The sequence below is a fragment of the Lissotriton vulgaris genome, chromosome 1_1 (genome assembly GCF_964263255.1).
Source record: "Lissotriton vulgaris chromosome 1_1, aLisVul1.2, whole genome shotgun sequence".
In the NCBI taxonomy this organism is placed as follows: domain Eukaryota; kingdom Metazoa; phylum Chordata; class Amphibia; order Caudata; family Salamandridae; genus Lissotriton; species Lissotriton vulgaris.
Genome location: NC_141685.1, coordinates 853758731 through 853779316, shown reverse-complemented (window position 1 = coordinate 853779316; position 20586 = coordinate 853758731). Strand labels below are relative to the sequence as shown.

Below are 20586 nucleotides of genomic sequence, written 5' to 3'. Positions count from 1 at the left end.
TACGCAGTAACGACTTTGAAGACGATTGTGGAGACTGCAAGAGTGAGTCAGAATTCTGCCCAAGCTGCAGAATTAATAGCTTTAACCAGAGCGTGTGTTTTAGCTAAGGGAAAGAGAGTGAATGTTTTTACAGATAGTCAGTACGCATTTGGCGTGGCCCATAGTTTTGGCCGTTTGTGGAGAGAAAGAGGTTTCATTACGTCCCATGGGACTAAGATTCAACATGGTCAGCTAGTTAACGACCTGTTGGAATCTCTAACCTTGCCGACTGAAGTTGCGATTGTGAAGTGCAGTGCTCATAAAGCAATCACGGATGATGTTGGTCGTGGAAATGCTTTTGCTGATGAGACCGCTAAACAGACAGCTAGAGATATGATGAGCAGAATGTATGTTGCTACGTCTGCAAGATGGATTGCTGAGTCTGGAATGTGTGAGGATACAATGGAAAGTGTGAAAGAGATTCAGAAAGAAGCAACTGAGGAAGAGAAACGTGTATGGAGAGAGAGTACGGGCAAATTGGATTCGAATGGGTGTTGGATTGATTTGACAGAACAGCAGCGTTGGATGTTGCCTGATGCGTATGTGCTTGCAGTGGTGACGATGGCGCATGGAGTAGCGCATATAAGTTCTAAAGGAATCTGTAAGATGTTGGCTCCAGTCTGGAAGAATGATGGGATCAGTAAGTGTGCAGAGAGAGTGGTGAAAAATTGTATGGTATGCCTGATGCATAACCCTGGCAAGGGAACTCCAACTCCTGCTGGTCACTTCGCTCCTCCTTCCTGCCCCTTTGAAGTGATTCAGTTAGACTTCATTCACATGGATCGCTGTAATAATTTGAAATATGTCCTGGTGGTAGTCTGTGCTTTTTCCAGGTGGATCGAAGCATACCCACTAAAGGACAACACTGCCCTATCAACTGCCAAAATTCTTCTCAAAGAATATTTCCCTAGATTCGGTATGCCACGGATTGTATGGTCAGATAACGGAAGTGAGTTTATAGGGAAAGTTATGCAGAGTGTGTGTGCCGGCCTAGGTCTGAAACAAAAGTTCCACAGTGCAAATCACCCCCATTCTGCTGGTTTAGTGGAGGGTTACAATGGCACCCTCAAACTGAAATTAGCTAAGATACAAGCATCCACAGGTTTAGCCTGGCCAGACGCACTTCCTTTGTCTTTGTTATCAACGAGAGCAACTGTACATTCTAGAGTGGGGCTTAGCCCTTATGAGATAGTGTTTGGCCGCCCGGCAAATATTTGGGGTGTGCCAAGGCCTAAGGAGTTTTGTTCTCTAGAATATCCTATGTTAATAGACTACCTTTACGACTTGACTGCTAAATTGAGTCTTATTCACCAACAGGTTTTCGATGCTTTACCAAAGCCTCCGGAGAGTCCAGGGCATCAGCTGAAACCAGGAGATCAAGTGGTTATCAGGAATTTCGCGAGGACGAAGAACCTTCAGCCGAGATACATCGGCCCCTTCCAGGTCCTGCTTGCAACGAGGACAGCAGTTCGTGTAGCTGGTCGCAAGCACTGGGTGCACGTGTCCCATGTTAAGCGTGTACCTTTGCCACTTCCTTACGACGACTGGGTGAAGAAGGGAATTGGTGCCTCCGAGTCTGAACGCACACCAAAGTTCATCCCTTTCAGCGATGCCGAATTGATTACTGACACTCCAAGCTCTGACTCTCCTCCTGAAAAGACTCCTTTGAACTCTGAACATTTGTCTCCTGCATCAGAAAAAACTCTGTCATCTGCGAACTTGAACACTGCAACAGCTACCAGTGATACGCTATTTGCCGATCAAACAGTACCTGCGAAGCAAAGATATAATTTACGAAACCGTAAAATGGACAAATAAAGCAGGCAACTGCATATTGTGATGTTTTGAAATATTGAACTTTTGCCTTCAGCCAGGAAGTTTGCTATTGTTTTATTGTTTTTGAAATTGCCTTGCCGTCTGGGTAGCCGTAGGGTCGTGGCTGTGTGCCTAGTTGAATCTGCGGGGGTCTGACACAAGGTCGATCTTTCTGTTAGTTCTGGGAACTCCCAGGGCTGATAGAGGCATTTTCATCTACGTACACATCATCAGTGGTCGCGAGCGGATTGTAGAAGATGGAGCTTCCTGCGCTGCAACGAGAAAATGTGATTTATGTTCGCAGAAACAGACTTTACAGAATTCTTCACAGCAAATGCTTTTTGATGCAATGTGCCATTACATTTTTAATTGTTTTGATAACGTTGGTGGGTGGAATCGTTTTCGGTATAAGTTTGATTTATGTGCCAGTAGCTACAGTACCTCCCCTTAATCCTGTTACTTCTACTGTTTCCTCTATACACTCTTTTCACTCGTTTCCTGAACATGAGCAAGCCCGACGCTCAGAATTCATTAATAACACTTTTGTACAGCTCTTGCACCAACACCAACTGGTAGTTAACACTACAGACTGCTGGGTGTGTGGCTTGATACCCCACACTATGGATAAAGGCATTCCCTATCTGGTTTTGCCTTTCAGCTACAATGGATCATTTCAGGCCCTTCAAACCATCTTTGCTTATGCCCTTGAAACCTATCCTCCACGTCCACCACGTTCCACTAAAAATAACTCTGCCAACAAAGCCTTAGTCCAGGGAATTATTGACATGATCAAAGACGTCAATAATACTCCATCATACCCTAGAGATGAATTGCGAGTATATTTAAGTTGGAATTCTTCAGAGTATCGCCTTAGTTTGGGAGAAAGCAAGCGTAAAAGCTCAACTCCAGTCTGGGTCGTACCTCACCGAGGTCAGGTCTGTTTGCAAGGTAATGGGAGAAATTTGAGAGCTCAGCTAGGGAGGAGTGAGTGCGTAGAGACTTATGTGTTTCCGGCTAACTCTTCCCCTGCTTTCCTTACTGCTAGGGGTACCTACTTCATCTGTCGAGACCGAGCATATACATGGTTACCTGCTGACTTTTCAGGTTCATGTTATATTGCTCGATTGTTGCCTCCAACATACACTGCTTCATCTGACTACCACAGAACCAGAGTAGCGAGAGGTGTCTTCAGCAAGGAAGATACCGCTGGTCAGGAAGCTGGAGACTTCTTCAAAGGCTTCCTTCCGTTCTGGGGGCCTATGGCCAATAGTAGAAACATACGTCAGCTAACACGGGTAGTTGAATCTACTATTACCGAAACTGCTGGTGCCCTTAGCAATTTGACAGCTGAGCTTCAGGCGGATAGACTCATGACGTTGCAGAACCGTATGGTTCTAGACGTTATACTTGCAGATCGAGGTGGGGTATGCAGAATGATCCAATCGAGCTGCTGTGTCTTTATTCCCAATAATGCTCCAACAGTCTATGAGGCGATCTCTAAGCTACACAAGATTTCCGACTCTATACACGTAGACAAGGGAAACTGGTCCATCATGGAGTGGTTTTGGACTCTGATCTCAGCATGGGGATGGAAGGTTCTAATGGTCATTGGTGTCATCTTAGTATTCCTCTTCTCATGCTGCCTGATTATCCAGTGTGGTCCAGCCCTGTGTAGTCTTTGTGCTGCAACCTGTTTTAGGAAACCACCTGCGTTTGGAGAAAAGGCACGAGAAAGGATGATGATACAACAGCATGTCACTGACCTGATTAGCATAGAACTAGATTCTGACATAGACTGAGTAATTGCCTATGTAAGGGCAAAAGGAGGGTCTGAGGTTCCGTGACGATTTGAACCCGTGTTTTCAATGTTGTCGGAAATACATAATATTGGTATCAGCGAACCGCAAATGATCCATTTAGCATATCCTGGTGTTTTCGCTACGATACGAGCAAGAGTACTCCTGTTATGAACACATTTCTGATCTACCCACGTCATCCATCTTAGATCATGGCAGCCATTTTGTGTTTCTTGCCCTCACATACGCAATAACCTCTGATCACTTCATTTCGATTAAGGACACGTAGCCTTAGCCGGAGATTCACCTCTTTCATGACATGTGCACCTTAAACCAGATCACGCTGTAGCTACATGACTCGACAAAGGCTGCCTCCTCTGCCCGAGGCCAGCCCAACTGAACTGGTTCTCGTGTCCATTGTCCCGATCATGATTAGGCGGCCGAAGCCGGTAGCCTTGCCCATTTACAACCCACAAACATCCCTTATCCCGCTTTTCTATCTTCCACACCTGGCTCCGTTCTTTTCTTTCTGAATCTTTATTAGGGGGAGGTAACGAAATTTACGATGAGGCGGTCCGGCTCTTGAACACAATATTGACAAGGGATTGTGATGAACTAGTGGGAACCCCTCTTCGTAGATGTTTGGTATCAGATTTTATCAATGGTTCCTGTGTACGCCAAATATTTATTGTTTATGACACAAAGGTTTTGGGAATGTACCAACATGTGAAGAATTCGCCTGAAGGCCAAAATTTAGTATATAAGGAGCAACCCTCTTTGTACAATTTGAACAGGCTCCTAGATACTGCCCATGCGTAGTTTCTGTGACTTCTGTGTCCCTGCAGTAATAAACCTTTGGTCTTTGACGCCACCATCGAGAAGCCCGTGTTTCTGTTCATTTGCGCACCAAGGCAGGTGGAACTCCGGGGTCTTTGGGTGTTGTTCCCTGACACCTCTGGACGGAACCAAAAAGTCCAGAACTCCAATGGAGTACACACTCTCCACTTTTCAAGCCAAAACGTAGTGCGTGCTGAAATTGCTTTGCCTAAACCGAAGAGCGATTTACTATCCAAATGGGGGTTAAAACCAATTGAAGGACACCACAAGTGTGGAAATTGAGTGTCCTGTGCTAATACGATTGAGGGAAAAGAATTCCAACATGCCAACATTAAATGGAAACATGATGGTTTTTCCAATTGTCGGACAAGAAATGTTGTGTATGTAGTCACGTGCCCATGTTCAAAAATTTACATTGGGAAGACTAATCAGCAAATAAACGGGAGAATAGCACAACACAGGTCACGCATCAAAAATAAGGTGATATCAGCCCCTATGGTTGAACACTTTATTGGCAAGCAACATGGGGAGACAGATTTCAGATGGCCGGTCTTGTACACTGTAAACCAGTCAAAATGTCCCATTGATACAGAAAAGCTACTTCTGCATAAAGAAGCATATCTGATTCTAAAATTTAACAGCGCTCTAACTGGATTGAACACACTGTCAGAAGTTTCGTGACTCTGATTAATGTTCTACCTGTTTCATTAATGCGAGGGTTTAACAGCTGAAGATTGGTATCCGCGCATTAAAAACAGAAATAAACGTTCGGCATCATGTAACGATAGCTAAAATATTCTAAACGGAAACGAGCCTTCAACATAATGTACAAATTTAACAAACTGCTAGTTGATAATAATCGTGGGTTTTAAACAAGACAACAGACTAGCTAACTTGATAGCTTAAAAATTGCCCGTTCCAAGATGGCCCCCATTCACCGAATGTTTACAAACACTTAAATAACACAATAAAAGATGGCCGCGATGTCAAAGGACTAAGCGGATCCAAACTCGGCACACAAGACAAGTAGGTAAGATGCGCAACATAATTACGAAAATAGATACTAAGTTAAGTGTTCTTGATACTAAATTTCAGTCTCTGTGTAAACATAGGAGACTAGTGGAGAAGAGGAACAGCGAAGCAGTCAAGCAGAACAGGCGTCTTACAGACGCACGAAGCGCTTAGCGCGGGAACGCGCTATTAAAGAAAGGAGGTATGCCATTTCGATTGAAAACAATGTTAAATATACACGCAAAACGAGTGTATCTAGGTGATGGAATTTTTTTTAAACTTGCATGGAAACGCAGTATCAACCCTTCAACCTTATAAACCTAATAAGCTGAGACGTGCAGCACCCCGCGCTTGAATGCGCCAAACTGAGACAAGGTATGTCTTAAAGTTGCCCTAACAGGAGGATAACTAGACGAATAAAATAGATGGAAAACGTATATTAAATTAAAGTTTTTCCATTTGCTTATAGTATTTGAATATACTACGAAACAAACAATCGATAAGGGTGCATACACGAGGATAAAGACCAGAAAAGGTAGGCTTTATGCAATGCTTTTGTAAACGAGTTCCCTAGCTTCCAAACAAAAAGTAAATAAAATCCCTGACAATGATACTTTACATTGTAGATAAAGAAACATATGAGCTAGCAAGTGAATTGTAAAGCAGATGACCGGCGACAAGCTGGAATTCAGGTACAAGTTGTGCCATGTGCGAATGGAGGAGCGAATGGGGGATAATAGCAAAGAAATACACCCAAATACTAAAATAGAATTTCCTTTTTTTGTTTTACATATATCCTGTAGACAAACAAAAAAAACAGAGCCCTGATGAGAACCCATAAAGTGACAGAATTGGTTTGAAACGAGTCGGCATTTAAATCAGGAATGCATCAAATTGCAGCATATTAAATGATTTGGACAAATTGAAATGCATTAAGTTGCTGTTAGTTGAACAATAGTATCCAAATGTTTACTTTGTCCTTTGGTTTCAGATTAGAATTAGAGATCATTTTGTGAATTTACTTGTTGACAAAAATTAATACGGTGTCTATATCTGTAATGTGGATTTATGCGGTGTTTATATATGTAATGTGGAAAGTAATTGTTCGTTTAGTGAATTCATGTTGAAAATGTTTTATGTATTTTTGTCTTTTTCAAACAAAAAACATTTGAAAATAATGAAATAAAAAGTAAAAAGATATCAAGTAGATATACCAAACAGACTATATAGTAATTTTGGTTTGTTTTCCTCAATTGCGAGGTGAAAAGTAAGGTGAAGTTGGCAATTACTTTTTTACGCAACTTATTGATGGTCCAGCCGACTTCATGCCCCAGGACCTAACTCCTTAGTGTAAGAAATTGATCACATGTAGAGCCACCCTCCCAACATAAATTTAAACATTTTGTTGCCATCACGTGGTACCAAAGACATAAACAAAATACTTCACACAAACTTAAAAGCTCATTGCTAAAATTCTATTTTTTTAATAGAACAAGCGAGAGTGTATTAATACCTTACAACAGTGATATTGCACTTCAACATAAGGTGTTTCATTTGATTTACTTTTGCTTATAAAGTCGCTTTCCTTGCTCTTTTCTAGGTACTTTATTCTTTTCAATTAACTTTATTGTACCAGACAACCAAGCCCTTCCAGAGTGTTTCACTGACAAGTGTCTAAACAACACACGTATCACCGGGTATTCATTCTCAAGTGAGGTCCGTGAGCAATTTCCTCATTTAAACTTAAAAGCAAAGCGCATCATTCAATTACTGTGCTCAGAGCTTGTCACATTCATTGTAACTGTGCGACAGAATGACGATAGGTGTGAGCAAACCATATTTATATACACATAGTACAGGAGACAGCTCTCTTGATATTAGGAGGAACAAGTCCTTCATGCCCATGCTTCATTACACATTGAATGTTGAAAATGTACTTCTTGGTACTACATTAAAAACCCTTAGTTCAATTTCTTTTCATATATTCATGGGTTTGACTGGGTTGGTCATTCTTATTTATAATATAATCTTAATGTATAATCTGAAATACAATAGACATTTACAAAGATGTTGTCAATAATTACGCGAAAATCACAGAAACTCAGCACAAAGTGAAAATGTCAATGGTGCCCTCACAGCACAAATTGACCTCAATCAGGGGTATCCAGAATGAGAGGCTGCTATAGCTGGAATATCATTGGCTATCCCTGGCACACTGTGCTTGCTAACCATGGCCTCAAGGTTCATGGAAGCAGAAGAATAGTTAACAAAATATAGGTCTACGATTCCTGTTTTCTTTCTTTAATTACAGTTTGTTGCCTCCAGCTACCCTCTGCGTTATAATTTAGAGGTTCTTGAACAGTTAAAGATAGGTCAAATGGTCAACCATGCGATGGGATTGGTGGTCGGATGGTGTGTTATGTCATTTCCACTGCCACTTCCATTTTACTTAAGTGCAGAACAGAACAGATAACCAAACTTGCACCATACCTAAGAAAACTAGTAACAGAAACATTTTAAAATATTAATACACTTGGTTACAGTATTTGGCAACCAAGTATGAAGATTAACTGGTACAACTGTCTGTGGATTTTTACAAAGGTTTTAGAATTCTTGTGGTTGGAAAGGAATCATTAAGACTTCTTGGGGGAAGAGGAGGAATGTTTAGTTGGAACATAATAAAGCAGTTCCAGAAAGTATGGTACACACGTTAGAGTAACTTCTAACAGGAGTGATGGGGCTAAATCAGAAACACTAAAAACAATTTGGATACATCTGAATAATCATAGTGTGTGAAAAAGACTGATTTGCCGATATACTGGTGTTTAATGGGTTTCTTTAAACAGGAAATTGATTTGAACAGTTGTCTTGCAAATTGAATCCCACCCCGGTTTAATTTTCGGATGTAGTGTTATGTTTTTACTGAACAGAAAGCAGTTATTTCAAGAAAGCAAACACCTCTGCATGGTATTGTTTTTTCAAGCACCGCCCCGTATTCTAACCTACGTCTCTCCCTCTTAACCCGTTAAACTGCTATTTTAATTTTTACCTCTAAAAACCCTAGTGATTTCTGTCCTCGCACAAGCCATGCTCTCACTTCAGTCTTCCCCAATCAGACAGGTAGCCAGCTAAGTATTATTGCTAGAGGAAGGCTCATCAAAGGCACGACTGTTGCTTCTGCGCAGTAGAGCAGTGATCTACTGCCTCCATGGAGTTCACTCTGGCCAGCCTAAGCAAGTCTTGAACGGCATAGCATGACTTGTACTCTGTCACCCCTGATTCATCTCATTGCCACTTCAAACCATAAAACTTTTACTGGGCCATGACAATTACCTGCTAGCCTCACCTGCCACCCATCATTTCTTTTCCTTCCTTCCCGACCTGTTGGCCAGATGGCTACAACCAGTTACTAATAAAGCAATGTTGTTCTTCCCAGTAAGACATTAATGGCTTGGGGCATACCCACTCTATCAAAATTTCTCCTCCATCATTTCCTATCCTTTGTGTCCTGTGTTCTTTTATCAGTCTCCCTCTTTTCTATCTCTTACTCCTTCAGCACTTTCAGGTGACCCTAAGGGGACTTAAATAGCTATACAAATGTGCAACATAACTTTCTATGATGAAAACATGCCATTTAGTCTGCTGATCAATGGCCAATGGGTGAATGTAATAACATCACATCAAGGGTATTCAAAGTTTCTGACTGACTAGGAAATAGTGTGCTGATTTTGAACAAAGACAAAATGGAGGTTATTATATGGGTCCTAAAGTACTTCTTTCCTTACTCTGTCGGCAAATGGCAACTATACTGGGAGTTAGAAAAGTGTTAAACCTGAGTTTTGTTTGGAACTCAGACCGGAGTCAGATCCCTCTGTCAACACAAAAACTTTACTTTCAACTTGAAAGCATGCGTGAGGTACTAGGTGGAAATGTGAAATAGACCAGTATCGACTAGGGCAACATACTGATTAGAGGTCTCAAATACAAATACAAAAGCAAAAGCCAGTTCACACCCAGATTGTATGACTGATTTTTGCACTGAAGGAGGGGGCAAATCCTAACAGATTAAAGCATAGGACGTACATCAGTAGACTGGATGGTATACACAGTCAAAGTGCTAAAGGCAGTCATAGCCCAAATGCAGCAGGGCTCCGAATGAGCAAGAAGAATGGAGCAGAAACATCCAAGGGATAGCAGATGGTAAGTGATCTACCACCAGCACAAGATCCTCACTGTGGGCAAGGAGTTTAACTAGAGGAGAGAAGATGTAAAAGACCAGGAAGTCCCTGCAGTACGAGATGCATAATGCCGCCCAGGGGACAATCTCCAGCACAATCCATGGAACCAGCAGCATGCAGCCACACACAGACCAGAAGTGCGGGAAACAAACTGCAGCAGGAAGACACTGAAATTGAGATGATGAAAATATGTTGCCAACTATTAGTGTGACACAGGCCCCCCACACCAACTGATATAGTCTGCAATAACGCTGCCCTGGGATCTCCATGCAGGAACTGCGCAATTTGCTGCTGCAACTGGAAAAGCAGGTGCAGATGTCACCACAGTACAGATGCAATTTGGGATCATGACCTCTACGTGGCATTACACCACCACTACACCCGCAGGGTATTGGTAACAACATGATGGGATAGTGTAGAGGTAGCAAATGCCAGGTCCACCCTCTTTTTGTATGCCCGAAGAGCAAAAATCGTCAAAACAACACTGAATCGCTGCAGGTTAAAAAGTACTGAGGAGCACTGTTGGCCTGGCCAGTTGAGCACTCAGCTGCGAGATGGACCAGCTTGAAAGGGCGAGTGTGCGGGCCGTTGTTGGGTTCTACGGGCTGAGGAGGCAGACCTGGAAGCAGAGGTCAGCCCGGGACCAGGGTTCAATTCCCGGCTCGGCGGGTCTGGAGTCCTAAAATGTCCACGGACTCGACAATTCTCGCTCCGGTGCCTACTCGATTCACGGGTTCACACTCTGCGACTCTGGGCAATAGCTTGCTTAATCTCCACAACAGCCCCTCGCGGTGGGATGCCTGGCTTTCACCTTGTGGATACCCTGCCAGGGTTATCTCACAGGGGAATACCAGGACGGGTTCCCTAAGCAATCGCTTAGATACCAGGTCGGTGATTTGCGCTATATAAATACATACATGTACATGTGATGGGACCAAATATCCAGCTCGCACACTGGCTCTTTCCAGCCAGCCCATGCAGCAGCCAACATACCCCTCTACTTCCTGCCATCATACCTTCTCCATCGACAACATTTTATCATCCACATACCCAAAATGCAATTGTAAAATTGCCTCATCTATTTCTAAAAATGTTATATGTATTTAAGACGTATCCATAATGTGAGTGTGTGTTGAAAGAACAAACTTATTAGTTGTCATTTTTCAAATTACATGACGCATGTAGTACTCCAGAAAAAACATTATTAATGCAAGTTCTGTAAATTAAGCTAAGCATATGTATATTCATACAATACCAACACAACATGAATTTTAAAGACTGCAACTAAACATGTACAAAACGAATGGACAATGAAATAAGTGCATTCATGAAAAAACACAATGGGGCCCACTCTCAAAAATAAAAGTGGTCTTAAATGATCAAATTTACCTTAATTTTTCTCCTAAAATTTCTCAAAGGAATTCCAGCAGTCATAGACCCTTTTATGAGTGCGGAGAGTTCCGCCATGAGTGTGGGGATCTCAGCACATATAAATCACTCTCACAGGGTGGAATTTAAGAGTATTCCTGGGATTTCCAAGGTGTGGCTTGGTTTGAGTGTTTGTGAATGGCCAAAAACTTTGGTTTTGCACATCACAAAATCTGGCATTTCAATACACTTCCCAGAAAGGTTTATTTCTTACTCCATTCAAGGGCTGATGTGAATCCCCTTTCTGTTAAGAAGGAAAAGGGGATCACCTTCAAAACTGGTGGCAGTGCAGCGAAAGAGGTTGATCCACTGGGCAACAATTTACCCATTGAGAAAAAAATGCATCTGCACAGGAGATTCCATCCCCCTGTGTAGAATGCTCCAAAGTGGAGATCTCATACATAGGGAATGGGATCCCAATTAGTAAATCACATGAATTACCAAGACTTCTACAAAGAACTCTTCCCCAGATACAGATTTCTATGTGGATTCCGTTTAGAATTCACGAATTCTAGAAAGTAGTAAATCTACACTGTTAATCTCCGAGTGTAGATTTACCACTTTCGTTGCGAACTGTCCCCAGTATTGCATGCATATGCACTTTTCTAGAGAAACGTGGACTGGATATTTATCCAGACTGGACAACACAGTGCTGTGCGCTACATAAGGGTACTGGTTCACGGTCATTCAGGTAACAATGTTTTCAAGAGGCATCAAAAGGGATAATGATTAAAGTCTCCAACACAAAAATATATATTGCAAGCGTAGTGAAAAAAACTGTTGAATACACAACACAATTACAGGAAAAACCTTTAATGAATTCTGACTGGTCACAATTCCTTCACAACACAGCCATGCATTATTCCTGCGTTTTGTTCAAGAGCATGTGGAACTTTGACAACTACATAATTTTATATTTTTATGGTTATAATATATATTTATTTTACTATAGCAGATTACGCAGTGTATTTAGCACAGTAACGTGTTGTCTTCATCTCAGAGATAGCCTGTCTGCAGAGGGCTCCACACTGAGGCATATAACTATCACATAAAGCTGCATATCATGAGCATTAAACAGAATAACTAATATTTTCTTTAACCAGATGTCAAAATGCAATCTTATTTTTGTTACCTTATTTTTACGTTGAGCCTACTAGACCGGGCATGTGCTGTCTGGCTTTTTGTGAACTTACTACAAACACACAAAGGCTTTGAGCCAGCCCATTGCTTACCATTGGTAGTCTTTCCTGTCACTCGCATTTGCTTGCTTCTTTTTTTGATGGATTACCCTGTTCAATCGTGTGTTCGTCCCGCCAGGGTAACATTGCCACTTTGTGTCCTTCCACTGCTCATTTTTAGGGGCCTACTTTTTTTTCTCTTAAGCACTCCATGAGAGTCCATGTAATTTCAAGCTGTCTCCCGAGTGTGCATCTCTTCCCCTAACCACACGGTGTTCCGCTCTCTAACCCATGTACTTCTCCTTGCCCTCTGCTTGTTGCACTCTAACTGACTGCTTCTTCTCACTGCCCCCTCAGTCTGTAGCTTCCCCACCTGCATTTTCCTTCTCCCTCACCTGTTGCTGGTCTTCTCACGCTTGTACTTCCCCCAGTACTTGCCCATGTGCTTTTCCCCACCTGCTCCACATTGCTCTTGAGACTGTTGCCTTTCCTCCCACCCCCCTCCATTTGTGATGCTTTCCCAAGCTACGCCCTTCTTCTCTCACCCTGTTGCTCCTCGTCCCTACCCCCACCCTCTGTGTTGCTTCTGTCCCTCCCTCGCTGCTACACTCCCGACCTCCCGCCCGCTGTGTTACTTCCTCCACACTCTGGCCCACTGTTTTGCTCCCCCCCCAGCCCTTCTTGTCATTCACCCACACTGTTGCTTAAATTAATTTTTTTTTTAAACATACCGGTCATTTTCTAGATGCATCCATGTGTGGTGTGGAAGGCACCAAAATGATAAAATCACTGTATCATAGTGCCTTTTTTAAATGTATTCCCTTTAGTTATGTTTCACAGCATGTGCAGCATGGCTAGAAACGATTGCCATTGGTTGCAAAGGTGAGACCTACTGGCTTTGCCAATAGAGGAGGACAGGCTACTGAACGCTCGAGCCAAATACCTGGCTCAGCTCGAGGTCCTTTTGGACCCTTGGGCCCAAAACGAGCCAAGATATAATGTGGCTTATGCCTGCCACCTGTGCTGTACCTATGACATCACGAATTTAAAAAACATATCCTTTCATGTAAAATAGGAGAGGAAAATAGTTACCCATTTACTGGCTGAAGGGCACAATGTGAAATGGGAAAACCTAGGATTTTTCCGAGCTTAACCAAATTGTGTGCGCCTAGGGAATTATTTCAATTCACTGTGCTTCCTTTACCTCATTTCATTTGAGAGCCCTTTGAAATATGGTTCAGTTTGTGTGCTATACGACCACCTTCGTTGTGTCCAATTTAACTAGACTATTAGGTAGCTCCATGTAAGAATTTAGGCTATTTGTTGAGTTAACATGACAAATGACTTGCCTCTTAATCACTAATGAATGGCATTATTGACATGGTGTGAGATAATTGGGGCAGGAATATTTTTAAGTTCATATTGAAAAACTGCCCCTTTTAATAAATGCATCTCAATGTAGTCATAAATCTCATGTACTAATTTAAAATGCCTATTTATGTTAAAAGGATTTTGAACAGTCTTCTTCATATTTTTATACGGTATTTGTTGCAGTTTATATGCTCAACATTTTCTGGGCTAGGCTCGTGCATGGGATATTTAGAGCCAAGCCAGACTCTCGGCTAGGCTTTCCCTGTTCATTTACTGGCGCACCTCTATATGTATCTGGATATGTGTATTTCTTAATATAAATATGTACTTATGTATCAATATATATACATTTTTTTACTCATACTGTAAAAACAAACTTTGAGACAATGCACTACCCTATATTTTACACTATCCTTCCCACAATATATCCCCTACCTTCACTCTCTTTACTCATCCCAAACCTCATTCTACTACTGTGATCTCCAAAAATATCCATTTCTAGACTCTTCCTTCCACTAGGCCTCCGTGGATCATCCCAAACCTGACTTTAAAACCATGATCTCCCAAACAACCCTTCTAAATTCTTTCCTCTCCTATTCCTCCTTTGACTCATCTCAAAACTCATTTTACTTTTATGATCTCCCTAATTCATTTCTAGAGATTCTTCCCGCCACCTTCTCTCTAGTACTCACCCAAAACCTCGCTTTACTACAATGATCTCCCTATAAATATTTTCTAGACTCTTCCCTCTTCTATCCCCCCATTATCATTTTCAGTCCAGCTAACAGACGCACATGTCCACGGTTTGAATTAACTCAAATGTCACTATACTAACCCACCTCTAATCCTTTTTGGGTTCCAGAGTAGCACGCTACTTGCCAAAAAGCGCTTGGACGCCTCATCAGCATTAGTAAGCGCTATATAATTACAATTAAATAGGGACACACATTGTGTTTGACCTTGTAGCTTTTAGTAAGTTAGTCAAACTACGATTAAAATGTACATTCAAGGCCATACCCAAAATTGTATCTGTTATCGATATGAAGGCAACAAACACCCGGTAATTTTATTTGTTCTTTGATGGAAACTTCTTCTGTCTTTTCTTGTTGGAGAAGTGTTTTTGGCATCCTTGTTTTTAGTCCTTAAAATGGGAATGGGCCTATGTTACCCCTGCTGTTACTTTACAAATGCTAAAGCCCTTTTCGCCCAATGGGCGTTTCACGCCGGCTACCAATGCACCAACAGTTCAAGACTGGCAGGGCTACACATTAAGCTCTACATGCTGCTGTCCACCTTATCTGAACACCAACTTCACAGTCTCAGGCTGCACAGTAGAAAGGAGTTTCATTTCGCTTCTGGAAGATTCTGTAAAGTCATATCCTTAGATTGGTTGTTTTCTGGCGCTGTTGTCTAGGCTTACGAATTGCTTTCCTCTATCCTGCTTACTTAAGCATGGTTGTACCTTTTGAAGCTCTTAGCTCTGGTTGACTTCCTTTTTTTGGGTTTGTTCCCTTCACACTGATATTTTACTTTAACAGTTTGTATTGATCATTCGAGTATGCATCCCGGCTTTGATGCGTTTTTGTTTTTAGTTATCAGTTGCTGTGCTTAAAAAAAATGGAACTGCGCTTGGAAGCGGGTCTGCTTTTTTGTAACACGTTACAAATGTATTATTAAACAGATAGAATTATTAGGAGTTGAATATATAAAGCAGGAAACATGTGTGAGCATTGTAAATATGAAGTTCAGTGTCAATAAATGGCTTTCAGCGCGCACACAGCTTAGACGCCTTAAATATGTGCCTACCCACTAGAGTATTTTTTGCCTCACCTGTGCCCACTGGTAAAGCTGTTCCAACAACGTTTTATCCAAATCAGAAGTGCCGATTGCAACAACCTTCTTGTTTTGGACGAGGCGCTCGAGCTCCTCCCAGTAAGGCTGTAAGTGTTCCAAGGAAAGATTCACGTCATCATCGATGGGGGGCGGGGCGAGGATCACAGAATCTAACTGGGTAATCCCAAGGGCTGAGCAAGCTAGTCGGAAAAAAACAGAAAAGCCATGAAAGAAAGAATGCAAATCATCTCCTACAAATCACATAACAGACCAAGAATCAGTGACACAGTTTGCAGAGACGCACAGTGTTCCAAACGATATGTACAGTTTTGTTTCTAGGAGCTTGTTTGAATTGGTATTGGCCATCAGCTTTAAATATTTAAGACAATTCGCTGTGTTCCCGTATAGGAGTTTCTAGCAAGCCCTAGTCCTTTTCACAGATTGAACTAACTCAACCATTTGGCAGAGGCCAGGGTAACTAACATGCCCATCTATGACTAGTAAATATAGTGACTATAGCAACTGCTTGGTATAATGTATTATGTAAAAAAAAATATATATATATATAGGATAAAGTCAAGTCAGAAATTGATTTAGGAACTGAGGCCAGATGTACGACTTGCAAAACGACACCTCGCAAATTGCGAGTCGCAATTTGCAAAGCACTATTTGGCATGTACAACACAATATTGTTTGCGATCCGCAATGGGGTCGCAAATTGTGAGGCTCATGAATATTAATGAGCCTCTAGCAATTTGCGAGCCCATTGGGAATGAGAGGCCCTCTCAGGGAGGGTGGCCTGCTGGGCTCAGCAGACCACTATGTCTGAGACTGCTTTCAAATAAAGCAGTTTTTTTTTTTTGTTTTTTTTTAATGCAGACCGTTTTTCTTAAAGGAAAACGGGACGCATTTAAAAAAAAAAAAAAAAAAAAACGTTTTCGTTTAATTTTTAGAAGGCAGGTAGTGTTCCCTGGGACCACTCCCTGCCCTTAAAAAATATTTCTAGAGACAATCACAAAGTGAAAGGGGTTTCCTGGGGACATCTTCCAAACTGCAACTGCAGTACCACCCTCTTGAAGAAGGTGGTAATTTGCGACTGCAGTTGCGGTCACAAAAGATTCATACATTGCTTTGCGGACGTAATTAGGAAAGGAAAGTCCCTTCCTAATGGTGATTTGCAATTTCTAAATAGTGAGTCGCTATTTTAGGAATTGTACCTGGCCCTGGGCCATTTTGCATGTGCAAACGGGTCGCAAACCCATTTGCCCATGCAATTTATGGTCGTACATCTGCCCCGGAATTCTTTTAAAGCAAGCGCAGCATCTCCTTTGACACTATACTGCTGCTAAATGACTGCCACACACAGAATTTAATCCTTCAAAGACACGAGAGGGCATTTTGACACTGTTAAGCAAAGGTGCTACATTAACAAAGTGTAAGACATTGAAGGATTGGGACATTATATATCAGCCATAACAAGTATTATGGTAGTTGTGGTCCTTACAATTGCAAACAATGCACAGAGTGAACTCAGTGTCTGAAAATTTGGGAATACAAAGTTATTTCAGTAGAAGGACCAGAGCATGCAGTATATTAATGTACACTGTGTTCACGCAATCTATTTTTAAAGAGCTATGTAACAACAGACCACTGCCACTTTGAATTGGAAACGCAGTACCACCTCGGTCCATCCTCACGGTTTTAAACTGCCCTTAAATACGATCAAATGAGTGCCCGCCCGTCTTTATTGCATAAAGACTTATAGAAGTCGAAACACGTAATGCTGTCGAGCTCTGCCTTTAAATAAAGAACTTTTTTAATGAAGCACTTTGGATGGGGCTGCATACATGGCACTGGAGGTGGTGTTTGTTTCTTTTGGAATACATTTGGTGATTGACGCACCCTAACAGACCGCGACCAGAAAGGTTGGGCGTCCCTAGCATTTGTAATATACATCTTTACCTTATTGTTGCACAGACCCCCAAACTTCTGGTTTTTAGGGCACCTCCGTGATGACCATTAACTAGGTAAGGAGGTGTCTAGGAGGCTGGTCACTCAGGAGTAAACACTGCACACCTTGGTTTAGTTTACACTCACTGCAATGTTCTTAGGAGTAAAAGCAGCAGAAACTATAAGGCACCCAGCTGCAGCAGATATCTGAGGGCACTCGGGTACACTGTAAGAAAGGAGGACATTGTCACTGTAGTAGGTACTGCTTCATGGCAGAAGGCATAGTTTACCCAGGTTCACTAATGATAATAAAAATAGTTGCCTACCATCCATAAACGAAAGGTAGGAGGGTATTTAAAAGAATAAAGGTGCGTGAAAAGGTCCAGAATCATCAGGAGGAAACCGGGAGACCCAGTCTGCCCCCTTGTGGCACCCTGTAATTCAAGAGCCTCAGTTTGAAGAATAATATAGTCGGCGAAGGATTTATGAGAAGTTGCAAAAAACCACTCTGCTTGACAGCTTAAAAAATTTACTAATGTAAAAAAAACTTGCCCAGTTAAGCACACGGGGACAAATCCGAGGTGAGCGTCACTGAAGAGTGTGGAGGGGGGGTTGACACTGATTGAATGCATAATACTCCTCCAGGCCCTAACCGACATTCAGTTTGCACAAGAAAAAACACACAACAGAGGTTTAAGGAGGTGGGCTTTATTCATCATCAGAAGATGCCAAGTCTTTAATAAAGTGGTAGTAAGATAAATAACTCACCAAACCCAGTAATGCAGCTGCCTAAAAATCTAAAATGGTAAGTAGATACAAGCAGTTTTCCGGCACTGGAGGTGAAAGTGGTTGCGAAAAGAGAGCTTTTAATGTTGATTTCAAAGTCACTTCAAATCAGTTTTTAGGAACGTCTCGAGGCTCTTTTTACCTGGTGGCATAACTAGGACTGGAGAGGTTTTATTTCGCCTCCCCGATCAAAGAGACGTGGTGGAGTACTTCTATCGAGGGCTATGATGGTGTAGTCCTACATCTCTCCTGTTGCTAGACAGTAGGAGTGCTGAGCTTCTCCCACACGTTCCTTTTTTTAGATTAAGAGAAATCTATTTTTTTTAATCTATACTACTATTATAAAGAGAGAACACAAACCTTTTGGCAAGGTAAACTCGGGAACCACAGTGCCAATCCACACACCCAATACATTGTTGTAATCCTCAGGGTGTGCAGATGGACATAGGCTATAGAAGAAAAAAAAAACACATACATTTTAAAATATTACAAACTGGAAACACGCGTCAGCTAATCGCGTGCCCGCCCGGTGACCACCAACAGGTCCTGTCACCGCTACCGAGTCCGTCCGGCGGCCAGGATCGTCCGGCTTCCTGGATGCCGGACGGACTCGTTGGTGGTCACTGGGCGTGCATGCGATCAGCTGACGCGTTTCTCGCTCATGACGGTTGCAGGTGTGCAGTATAGACTCAACCTAATGGTTTGATGTGAACCTCTCATGAAGTTCTAAATTGGAACCCCACTAGCCCTGAAGAAGTTGCTCGAACTTTGTTGTGGCAACGAAACATGTTGGCTAATAATGATTGATTATGGTTCTATAGGAACCATTTTTAATTTGGAAGAGCTTACAGCATTGAATAAATTTATCGTGAGCCAGTAAGCTTCACCAATTTTTAATGGTAGAATTATTTGTCTGTATTCTCACGGGGTCCAAAGCGCATGCACTTTGACAGCATGCGTAGGTAGTCTATGGGTGGGTCTGTGATGGTAGGCTATTTGATTGTATTTTAATTAATATACAGCACAACATGATGACTAGAATGTCTTTGAGGGAGTTCCTGATAAAGTTATGATACCCCTCTAATATTGGAATTGTAGTTTTTGGTGTATCCATTGAGGGACAGTCTTTTAGTTGATTTAGAGTGGATTGAGTGGGGGGCGGTCTGTCCTTCTGATCCCCCTATAGCTCCTAGTGTGTTGAGGATTTAATTTAGAACAACATTCTCAAGAAACCAAGATGCCATGCTGCAGATGGTTAAATTCCACTGTGAATGAAGTGATTTAAAAGGATTACCTTGTAGTGCAGTTGTCAAGTAACACTTGTATAGCGCATGCATGAAATATTAACATCCACCATAATTATGGCCACTCCTTAAGAGAGTGAATCCATGGCTTTATACAAGAAGTCACACAGCAGGGGCAGAGAGATCAAACTAATAAACCATACTTCACTGCTTCTAGGACAACGTTTTAAAACTATTCTAACATAGAAAGGTAACAAGAGCTGAGGTAATACCACATACTGTTAACAGTTGAGAGACGTATATAACTTCATGCCATATCACAGAACCAAACTGTGCCCCCATGACAACCGTAGCTATATCCCCATACCATGTATGTGGCATGTTACTTTAGGAATGATGAGGAAACACTGATGGGTGAATGGTAAACATTCATCTTCAGGTGCAAGACAGTGAGTGAAAGCCCCAGGCATAATGCTAAACATGATTTTGTACTGTCAATATAGTTCCATGCACAAAAGGCAGTCTCTAGTTATAGAATGGAAATTTTGTTTCAACATATTTTTTATTGATTTGTTACACATATAGTTGTCAACGCTTTGTCAATACAGGGTGGCAGCCCAAACTCGCTGTGTTGTTGGCAATACAGTACAGTTACACAGTATGTATGTTTGGCTGTCCCCCTATCCACTGTCCCGCTAAGAGAATAAGATTGAGTGAAAATTTGTATTACAGCCACACAAATGGTGGTTTGAGAGAACAAAGAATAGGGTTTAAAAGTAACGAAGTAACGAAGACTGAACCTCAACAAAGTACTTCTTCAAAAGGAAATAAGTGAAAGCACCTCATAGCTTGAAGATTAGTATAAGAAAGTATTGCCTCCACTTTCCCACTGGAAGTGATGGTGAAGAAAATAAACAAAGTCCTTAGTAGAATGGGTCCCATTTTCAGTAGTGGAAATGTTAACAAGTCATCTGTGACAACAATGATTACCATTGAAAAATATTCTTAGGGCAGAAAGGCAAAGGCATACAGCGATGGGGAGGGAAGAGTGCCCCCGACG

At 41.8% G+C, this 20586-nt stretch overlaps 1 protein-coding gene across 1 annotated transcript in view; it reads right to left on the bottom strand.

Annotated features, from left to right (window-relative positions):
• Positions 1 to 20586, bottom strand: part of GCLM (glutamate-cysteine ligase modifier subunit) — a 72278-nt gene that overhangs the window by 19148 nt on the left and 32544 nt on the right. The window contains exon 5 of the mRNA XM_086957927.1: positions 15544 to 15746. Coding sequence (XP_086814053.1) covers positions 15544 to 15746 — 203 coding nt within the window. The remainder of the gene's footprint in view (positions 1 to 15543; positions 15747 to 20586) is intronic.